At 38.9% G+C, this 11,073-nt stretch overlaps 1 protein-coding gene across 1 annotated transcript in view; it reads right to left on the bottom strand.

Annotated features, from left to right (window-relative positions):
• Window positions 1-337: 337 nt before the first annotated feature.
• NR4A3 (nuclear receptor subfamily 4 group A member 3) overlaps window positions 338-11,073 on the bottom strand; it is a 29,239-nt gene continuing 18,503 nt past the window's right edge. Inside the window, exon 8 of the mRNA XM_086895120.1 lies at window positions 338-3,342. Within this exon, the coding sequence (XP_086751246.1) occupies window positions 3,080-3,342 (263 nt within the window). The 3' untranslated portion in view covers window positions 338-3,079. The remainder of the gene's footprint in view (window positions 3,343-11,073) is intronic.

Genomic DNA, 11,073 nt, shown 5'->3' with positions numbered 1-11,073 from the left:
TAACTATAATCCCTTTTTGTCATAGAGAAGAAATACTGTGAGGGGTGAATAGTCTCTCTGCTCTGGTCGTTATGTGGTTCAACCTCTGGGACAACCATGGTCCAGCTCTCAATATCTGATTGAGATTGCATAACCAGATACTGCAGGCATGTATTTATATAAAAGCTATTTTAATCAAAAGATTAGCCATTAAATTGCCAGTGTTCTTAAGCATGCTTCACCAATTTTTCCACTTTTAAGACTCAAGTAGACAATTTTTTTAATGTTTTATAAATGATAAAAAATTCACATCAGATTTTAACAGAATTAAGCATACTTATTCAACACACATGGGGCCTCTGAAAAAAATGTTATTCAATTTAATAATTTTAATTTACATTGTATATGTACATGAGCATTTCTTTCAACCCACAGGTTAACACCACCAAAAAAAAAAAAACAACAAAAAAACCAAGAAGAAATAAAAAAGAAAAAAAAGTACTGTGGTTAGCTGAGTGAAGAAACTCTTGAGACACGGTTGTCTGAAATAAAATCAAGGCACTCTCCCTTAACACCTGATATATTCCTGAATTCTGCCTAGACAAAGGCATGTTCACACTGAGAGAGCTCTAAGAATAGTAGTAGATTTTTTTCTGCATTAACTCTTTCTTTTACCACTGTGACAGGTCACCGGTTGTACTCTAGGATGAATCAGTGTATTGAAGTTGACATGAAGGACAATTCCACAGATGATGGGATTTGGGAGAGTATCACAGCTAAGACTATCTATGGAAGACTGGAGGACACAGACTACGTGAAATCTCACACGGGGCTCTCAACCTGCTTCCTCCCACTCACATTCCACTTAATAAATAAACCTTGCTCAACAAAAAAGCAATTTTACTGTACTATGCTGATTTGCTTGAAAATCCTTGATAAGGGCCCGCTCGCAAAAAGCTCCTGCAAGCCCTTGTCTGGCTGGTGCTCAGCACCTGGCAGGATTTGTCCACAGATAAAAGTAATTTCTCAAGGGACCTTGTGTCTTACACAAGGAGACAAAAGCAAACGTTCTTTTTTTGGATTTAATGTCAGTATGTTTTTGTATGCGCACATGTGTGTGAGTGTAGATATATATATATGTGTATATATATATATATTTAGTATATACAAAAGCAAATTCAGTCAAAATATATTTGTCTTGCTGGTCAGGCTTGTTACAGCAACCTACAAGAAACATTAGCTTCTCTGATATTTAATTATGCTATTATGTTTGCACATAAGCTTAAAAGTCAATACAAAAAGCAATACTTTTCCAAATATTATCTGCAGGTAAACCAGAAATATTAACTATAGTGATTAGAAGTCTGTTTCCCTATTGACACTACTATAAATCTTGATATAAGAATAATTTTTTCATAAAAGCACATCCAAACATAGTAAGTGATAAAATACCAGATTACTTTTTGAAAACCATACAGTGACTCGATATCTGGGTTATCCTTTGCAGCAATTAGGCAATTCATTTGGCATCTGTTTGATTGTATAATTTAATTTCCATATAAACAGCATAGTTTAAAAAAAGACAAAAGCTAGAATGTTTAAAGCTAACAAAAGATACAGTGACATCAGGTTGACATTCAAAAATTTTTTTAGCAAAATGACCAACAAAATTTTGACTTAATACAGTGCATATAAAGTTTTTTAGAACTGAACTTTTTAAATATTATTTGAATTTAGCAAAACATGAGCAAGATTTTAATATCAAAGTGCTAAACAGTACTGCCTTAGAAGTCACTGCAAATAAACTGTAAAACAACTCTGCTTGTGATTTGACAGATATTTTATATACAAATGGTTAATAAAAAGACACGCGCGCACACACACACACGCACACAAATATAGGTATATACATATATATACATACACATTATATATATGTATATAGTTTTCCAACTGGTGTATCTGAGTCAGTGTGAACACCCCATTTAGTTATCATGTGTAACAGGGTTCCCATGAGCTGGCAGTCATTGCAATAAATACAGGCAAAGCCATTACAATATACCATGCATACAAACATTTATACAAATAAAGACACTATGCAACAAATTATCTCATATTAATATGGCATCAACAGTATAAACATACAAAAAGGAGTACGAACACGGAATGTTTAAACGCAGCCCACTATATCCTTCCTAGCACTTACATTCATACTATTTTACAAGACTTGCTTGTTCTTGAAAACCATCTTCTGTCTGTTTACTAACGAGTCGCTTGTGTTAGAAGTCTAGAACTGAACTATCCCTGATACTGACCCTGTATGCTCCAGTCACTACTTACTCGGGTTTCCTTAGCTAAGGAACAACTGAGCCACAATTGCTCCCGTGTCTTCCACATACATTTGTCAATAAGTCACGCTACATGGAATCAAGTTTGGAAAACTCTGTCAGGTAAGTTAGTGCATGTAATTTTCTCCCTTGATTTCTTTTGTTTGTTTTCCTAGTAAAATAAATTAGTTAATAAACGAGACTTAGTAAGACAGCACTTGAAAAAATTGCACTTGAACATGGGAGCTAACAGCCATTGTCATTTTGCTATATTTGATTTGTATGAAATGTTTAATTGAATGTACTTGCTAAAAAAGTGAATTTTTGTTTAGATTGTGCTGATGTATGTGCCCTTGATGCAGGAAGTATGCTAAAGGTATCCTCACAAAACACATACTACCCTGGCAAACAACAATTTGCTGTTCTTTCAAACACAGCTTCTACAATTTCACTCCTCATAGACCATGAGGTGTTAAACAACAGATTTAAAACAGTCATGTTAACCTTTTACTGCTGCTGGGATAGCATTGTCCAAAAGTGCCATATTAGCCATTTAAAAAACCCAAATCACACAAAAGAAAACAAAGAACACAACCCCAAACCAGTAAGCCAGTAAGTTTCAGGCCTCAGGTTGTAAGGACAAAGCGCCAGAAAAGACCTCATGTTAGACTCGGAGCGGCTTTTCTGTTAAGTGAGGGCAGAAATGTTAGCTATAAGTCACGATCCGTTTGCCTGCTCTGGTGGGCGTTTGCCTCTCAGGAGGGTGGTTTGACTCAGAAGGGTAAGGTGTCCAGAAACAGCCTGTCGATGATGGAAGGGGCTGGCACCAAATCTTCCAGTTTCAGGTAAAAGATGCGCTGCAGTCCCAGTGTGCAGAGAGAACGCAAGTCAGCCAGAACACCCAGTACCTTCGGCTCTGCAGACTCGAGCGGTTGTCCTTTGTTTTGGCAACTGAAAGTTAAGTGATCTTTCAAACTGCTTGTGATCTTGTTGCATAGCTCTTCCACTTTCTTTGGTTCTTTTAATCCATGTCGTTCTGCAAAGCCAGAGGAAAAACTACATCAGCATCCCTACCGCAAATAGAGAGAATGCGTTTTCTTAGGTATAACCCAGGTGCATACTCTGGAACTCAGAGCAAAAAGTGCTCTGAAAGTGTAGATTTCTCAGAACAGCTGGGGTTACATGGTGTCAGTTAACCTTTTTGCCACACAAAATAAGTGCCCTTTTCTCTTTATCTACTAAAATAGGCGACAGAGATGCTCAGTTATGACTGAAATTCTGGTACAAGGAATCCAAGCATCCTGCGTATCTGACATAATTTTCATGATATGAGACAGAATTAATTGGGTGATTTGCCAGCAAAACTATCACAGGAGGTGTTTTGGACAATTCTGTGCTTCCCCACCAGTTGTGAATGCTCAATAACTATGGCAACCATTATTTATTCAGTGAATTCAAGTGGTGATCAATATCCTTAGCTAGCTCCATCAGCGCCCAGCCTAGAATTCCACCAGGAATTTGCAGACACTCTTATAAGAAACTAAAGGCACCTTACTACCCTTTGTTATTTTGATCAGCTGCTGCTTTTTAGTTTATTCATCTTTAATAGCTCTAAGATAAAAGAAGCCTGGAAGTTAACTATTTTGCTTTGAGTGAGCAATGCCTGAACAGCTGCTATGTTATCCATCACAAAAACCTCAGCACTCCTAAAAGGAAGGGGAACTGGGGTTTGTTCCCCTTCAAATATCTTTCTAAAATACTACAACGACGTTAAATGCATTCACAGTGCTTTATGCATAAGTAGAATGAATCAGATTTGTGATTCATTAAAAGCAGGCTTTTTACAGGGGAGAGGATTCTGTGTTGTTTGCTATCAAGGCTTAGTGGATGAGCTAAAATAACAGAACAAAAAAAAAATTCAGAACAAAAAATCTCAAATTTGTGATGTATTAATTTGTCTCTGACTTTTTACACAGGTAAGTAAGAAATGGCTTCACAGCAAAGTTGTAATAATTTACACATGAAACAGAATTGTGCCAGATATGGTAATCAAAGAAAGTGCAGGTTATATTAAATCAATTAGATATATAAAACAATGACAGCAGTGGATAAGGAGAAATTGTGGCAGTTCTTGTGTTGGATGCTTTTAAAGTAATCTCCTTCCCTTCTCTCACCCATCCCTGGCAGCCAGAAGCCACATGGTGCCCATTGTCCGCAAGCCTTGTTCTTCCGTGGCAGGAGGAGCCAGCAATAGACATGTCATCTGTTTGTCCCTTAAAGAACAGTGCAAAGAGTACAGTTCTCTTTACTTCTAGAAGCAGGAGTAATGCCTGCACCAGGTGCAGTAATGCCTTGCCCAGGCCTGTGTATATAAACTCCTTGCTCACTACCTGTTTTGGCTTAGATACTCTTTACAAACCAATAAAACAGATGGGATTCAATGAGGGCAGTCAGAAATGCAAAGGTCTGGTGTTCCACTGATATTCACCCATTTTACAGGTTTTTTTTTCAACTGTATTTACTTAGGCAGAGTTAGCTCCTGAATAATACTGGTTTGGGATCAGAATCAGAGATGTGCAGACATGGACATATCTGCCCAGAAGCTACTGTGCTCTATCATTTAAGTACCATCAATCTGCCCTGTTGTTTGAAAGCAACACTTATCCAACCCAGTGACATCTGCTTCAGACATCGTTTTCACCTTGCAGGAATTAAAAACCCTAGGTATTCTAAGTGCCTTGTTTACATTAAAACATGAGAAGTCAATGAATATTTAAAGCCTTTCCAGTAAATGGTGTATAGTGTAATTATGTAAGCCTTAGCTATACAGGTCACTGAGAGTAAATACTTAGGCAGATTCTGCCATTAAAAATCTTGGCAGATAAATATTTTATACAGGTTGGAAAAGCTGTAGGGCTTTTTTTTTTTGTCTTTCTTAACTAGCCTACTGAGAAAATCTGCAGGACATTAAATTAATCTTGCAATCTTTGAAGAGTTCCCATCTTTTAATCTGTTTTGTTTTCTAGCTGTGTAAGTTAAGATATTTTTATAGATGTAGGGAGCTGGGATACTAGAATGGATCCAAAACTTGACTACAAATTAGCAGAGCACATTTTCAAACCACTGCCTCAGTAGGTGTGTAGCTTGCTGCAGAGTATGGAAAATTATCTCTGTCTCTGGAGCACGCAGCAACTACTTTGTTAGCATTCCCAGCCAGAACTAAATGGCTTGTCTCCCACTGACAAGTTCAGAAGGTTTCATGAAAAAATCATGTCTTTTGTGAATAGCCATGAAATGTAGGTAAAACACTATGTATGCAAAGATTATCATATTAGTAGCCTTACTTTACATAAAAAAATGGTGGAAATTCATAACTAAGAGATACTCTGTCCTTAAACTCCAGTGCTACAATATTAAAGCAGTCCCTGATAAACCAAATTTGTTCTCCCCTGAGTGAATTGCCATAAAATGGCCTTCTCTACTTGCAAATCTCCATAAGGGTCAATTCCTTGTCCCTGGGACTGCCTCTAGGGGTTTCAGTCTTAAATTCCTAAGGCATCCATAGGAAATCAAAGCCATCTATGTGGAAACCCTTCTGCTAGGGAAGGACACCACATGCACTGGCACTGCCACTGCAGTATCTGGTGTCAGAACACAACTACTTTCTGAAAAACACACTCATCTAAGAATAGGCTCCTCTCCTTAGTAGACTTTAGGCATCTAAGGCCTAATTTGCTCAAAGATTTAGATTTAACAGGGTTCAAATAACAAAAAACACATTTTCTTGCCTTTTTCACATGCCCAGTTCTGTTTGCACAGAGTAAGACCCACAGTCTTTCTTATACAGCCTAGAGGGAGCAGCACAAAGCCCCTGTGGTAAGGGTGTGCAGTGGCACTGAAGCCAAGGGCCACTAATAATTCACTGTCTTCCACAGGATATTCTTATCCACATGGGAATGATAAGGCCAAGATTTATCCCAAGAAGTACAGCTGGTCAAAATAGATTTTCTCTAACTGATTGAGGAGATGTGTAAATATTACTGTAGTCAGATTTTCTCATAATGACAAAGGCACATGTAAAGTGAATATAGAATTTCTCAGCCTGTAACAAACCAGGACTGTGCTTTAGGATATCATTGATTTTTGCGAGAAAATTGGTGATTTATGGCAGAGATGCTGTCAAAAATGACTCATCAAAAGTCTTGCCTCAAAATCTCTGCAAACTTAGCTCATCCTAGTAAACGGAACACAGCATGTTTTTTGCACCTTTTTCCTTTTCTCGGGAATCTGAATGTGGTTTTGTGCTATCATTACACTGATCAGCAAAAACTCAACAGGAAGAAAGCAAAGAAATCCATCCCCAGCTGTGCATATCCCTCTTTCCCTAACCTCTGACCTGAGGTAGATCATGCCAGGGTCAGGCAGACTGAGCACTACCTTTATAGAAAATGCCTCTCAGAGAGCACAAGTAGCTCAAAGACCCTGGGCTCTGCACTCTGTGTCACAGGGTATCCTTTTAGTCTCAATTAATTCTGAGGTGTCCAGAAATGCAACGGATGAACACTGCAGACTTAAAATAGGCCTCTTGATTATCTTGGTTTCAATGTAGTTATGTGATTTTCTCTTCCCCCTTCACATTCCTCTTCCCCTTCTATAACAAAAATAAGCACAAAACTCAGTTGCCTACAGCTTTCTCATGCACTCACACGGGAACATTGCAATTTGGCAGATCCAAGAGTCTCCTTTCCTCTTGCAGTCTGGCCCATATTTATCCTGCCTAACTCTCAGACACTTCACAAGGGACCCCCAGCCTTGGTGCACAGATCTGTCAAACCCCTCCTAACATCAGTGTAAGGATAGGCATTTTTAGAAGATTATTACAATTTGGGGTGAATGAATCATCTTCTGGAGGTGCCCTATATTCTCCATCAGCTGTGCAAGGCACCTAAAGTCAGGTGAGATGAGTGGCCACACAGAACACCACAGTTTGTTCCCTCTTTTAAGAAAACCACAATGTAACACGGAGACTGCTGGTTGCTGTAGAAGCAAGGAGTTCTTGCCTCAACAAAGAGGTGGGAGTGAAAAAGGAGGAGTGAGTACTTTACTTTGACACTGACAGTATTTCCCTCAGCTAAGTGGTGGGGGGAAGGCAGACAATGCAATCTGGAGGGTATATTTTTTATAACTAGCTCTCCTACACTCCTCCAGTCTGCCACCTGCTTGTATGTAGACCCAGCACATGAAGCACCCACTCCAGAGGATATCCTGAGAAGAGGACTGAAGGATATCTGCTGCTGAAGAGTAGGTAAGTCTCGATTCTGTTGGGAGGTTGGACAAACGCACGTACAGAAGGAACTGCAGCAGTCATACTCTTTTTAGCCAGACTGGTCTCATTACTGTTTCTTGGTATGACTGATGGTGCTAAAAATTGTGTTTGTAAACTGGAACAGAAAGCCCAACAGCAGGAAGACAAACACAAACTCCTAATTAATTGAAACCTCACAATATTCTTCAGCGGTCTGGTGCCAGTCTAACAAAGCATTAGGAGTATGAATAAGCCCAATATATACAGTGGTTCTAGGCTGGTCTGTAACACACTTAAAATAAACCATATGCTGAAAGAGCTTGGCTGAATGAGGGCTAGCATGCTCTGTACTCAGCAGCATCCCACTGAGAGTGTCAAGTAGGCAAAATTATAATGGTTTGATGTGGATAGAGAAAGGAAAGGGCCAAGAGGGAAACCTAATCAATGAGGAGAATGAGAGAGAGAGAAAATACCAGCAGTTCTAGAGCAGGCAGAAATTTGAGGCTAAATTAGAATGTGCCTTTGAGATGCTCTGCACTGGACTCTCAGTCTTTCTATTTTCACACTGTTAAAACAAACCTAACAAATGGTCATTTGGAAGTTTAGGAAACATTTTCAAGCATAGGCTGAGTTAGTATCTAGTCTACTCTGCAAAGCTTCATCTTCAACACCACCCAATCCATCACAGAGTGACTGTGCAGGGACACTTGTGATCCGTAAACACACTAAACTCATAGAAATCGTCCACGTGGAATTAACAACAGAACTTGACCCAAGATCAAGCACCTCCTTTCCATGCTGGCACTCTTCTTTAGCTCATTAGAGGCTACATATCAACAGAATAAGTGATCCAAAGGAGAAGAACATGACAGACCTAGTTCTTTTACTTTCATAGTCATGTGAGGTGTCATGCATTGTTTCCTACCTACTTTCTTCTGGGTGATGCTTAGAGCAATACTCATATGTTGTGGAGGAAGTTGTGTCCAGCCTTTCTAAACCAACTAAAGGAAGTAAAAAAAGAGAAGAGAGACAGAGAGAGGAAGATCCTAAAGGAGCACCTTACAGTAAAAAGATGTGTTTTGGCACAACAGAGTTCTAAGTTAACTGTTTGCAAGCCTCCACAGTAAACCAGATGCCGCTTCTTTCATTCTGGGTGCTCTTTTAAGCTGATGTTTTATCTGAGAGGACCTGAAAATTAATCAGCAATCTGACATAATGATTTTCTTTCTAGACAACATTCCACAGATTTCCAGGACACATAAAATAGATAGAAAAAGCAAAAATATATGGACTTTCTAATGGAATATATAATGCAAAATATTGTACATACCTTTAGTTTTACTCATAGCAAGCAATGTAGTGAACTACACTGAAAAGAACAAATGACCCTACATGCCTATAACCATGCATCCTATGCTGTCACCTGCAGCTGTGGCTGGGACAGGACAAGGAGCTTTGTGGCTCCAAACAAGTCAGTAGGGTTAACTGAAAGTCACTGGAACTACTGGGGAGACAATTTGACGTCCCAAAATTAAGGAACAACCTTCAGTATATCTTAGGACACAGGGACCAGTGAAATGTCTTTTAGTCTCCGACACCAAACTTTACATTTATTCCCTCTTCCTTCACTGGGAGACAGATGTTAGCTCTCCCTGTCACTCTTGAAGAGCACAGACAGAACATGTGAGAGTAGTGACTCGTCTTACTCTTCTCCCTCAGCAAAAATGTCAAAAGTAGTAGTATACAAGAGGTTTTGCTTTCTAAGAGCCCATCTTTGTTTGGGCTAAGAACAGCACTCATGAAATCAAGAAGAGTGAACAAGTCATTATTGCCAGAAGAAATTCTTCTTTGAATTCGATGCTACCTAAGATGCTGTACAGCATTAAAGCAGGCTATGACTACTAGATCACAGGGCTGTTTTCTTTTCCTCTTTTTTGGTTAAGCCATCAAATCATAAGCAATTTGTGTGATAATCAAGAAAATTTTGTTCAAGGCAGCATTCTGGTTTTGCAGTGTTGTTATTAAAGGCAAACAACTAGATTCACAAAAGAAAGCTTTCCCACTCCTTCTTATTTTAAAGCCTAATGGCACGAATATCCACCTGGAACATGAGAGAGCCATGGTCAGATTCCCTTCCTGTTGAAATCAGACCAGAGATAGGGCCTTGGGTGTCCCTCTGACCATCAGCTTGTCCACAAATCACCAGACACATCAGCCATTCTGTGGCCTGTGAAATATTTCAAGTTGTCTTAAGACAAAAGACAGCGGTACTCAATAATTGGATATCCTGTGTTCCTGGGAAAGGCTGCTCTTCCTTGGTCTGACTCACAGAAAGGGCTTGAAGCAGTTTGCCAACTACCCATTGCTTCCAACAGTCCATTACAGCAGAAAAGGGTGCTTTCCCTGGAGATAAAGAATAGCAACTAAACCACCCATCTAAATCTAAGCCAAGCCTCAAAACAATGTTTAAAAATGTTCAACATTTCACACTTCTTCAGGTTTCGTTTTTCCAAATTTTCTCTTTGTTATTTTTTCTCTTTTGGTGTGACTAGTGGAAAACCAACACGTGGCCTGTCATACTCAAACTGCAGGGAGGAGACGAGAAGCCATTTCTTGTGGGATGCCACATCAGAGCCAAATCTCAAGGTTTTCCTGAATAAAAAGTTTCAATACACTAGCTAGAATCACCTGATTTCCTCTTACTTTACTATTAATAGTAATATTAATACTTACTTTAATAATAATTTTAATATTGTTCATCATTATACAATGCTACCTTTTTTCAGGTTACCAAATTTCTGGCTGAGTCCCTGAGTTAGCTAACTGCCCTTGGACATCTGAAACCTGTGACTATTAAGTCACTAGAGCTTTGGTCTAATTTAGATCACATGAAAATACATCCTGTCCTTAGACCAAATCAACAGAGATATACCAGCCTCATGAAATAAAAGAATAAGCAGAAAACAACATTATTTTTAAACACCATCTCACACAGGAGAGAAAATCAAGAGCTTCTTGACAAACAGAGAAAAATCTTAAAGCTTGTATGTGGGGAAATGGTCTCTTTTTAAAGGCAACTATTGCTTCCATTTGTTTAGAAACTTTTGGGAAGACCAGCACAATATAGCAAACTCCTGGAAGTGCTGTGATCAAGGAAAAGAAGAAATGTGGGTTATATCCAACTGAAACCTATTTCTAATTATCCTAGGGTGAACTGAGCCAGTCACTGGACAACTTTGACTCCTCATGAAAGGGCATGCAAGCAGTGCTTAACTGAATAAATTACCGTGTTAAAACAGAACGTGGTTTTGCAAGGGGAGTAAGTTTTCCTCCTATACATTTGCTTTTGCTACATTCACTTAGCTTGCTGGGAATCCTGTTCATCAATCTCCATACTCTTGGTCTCTAGGAGGATAATCAAGAACTACCTATTGCTAACTAAAAAAGACATATCTCATATAT

Source organism: Cyanistes caeruleus, chromosome 1 (genome assembly GCF_971803275.1).
Source record: "Cyanistes caeruleus chromosome 1, bCyaCae1.hap1.1, whole genome shotgun sequence".
Lineage (NCBI taxonomy): Eukaryota > Metazoa > Chordata > Aves > Passeriformes > Paridae > Cyanistes > Cyanistes caeruleus.
Note: the sequence above shows the minus strand (reverse complement) of the source record. Positions and strands in the feature narration are given on the sequence as shown.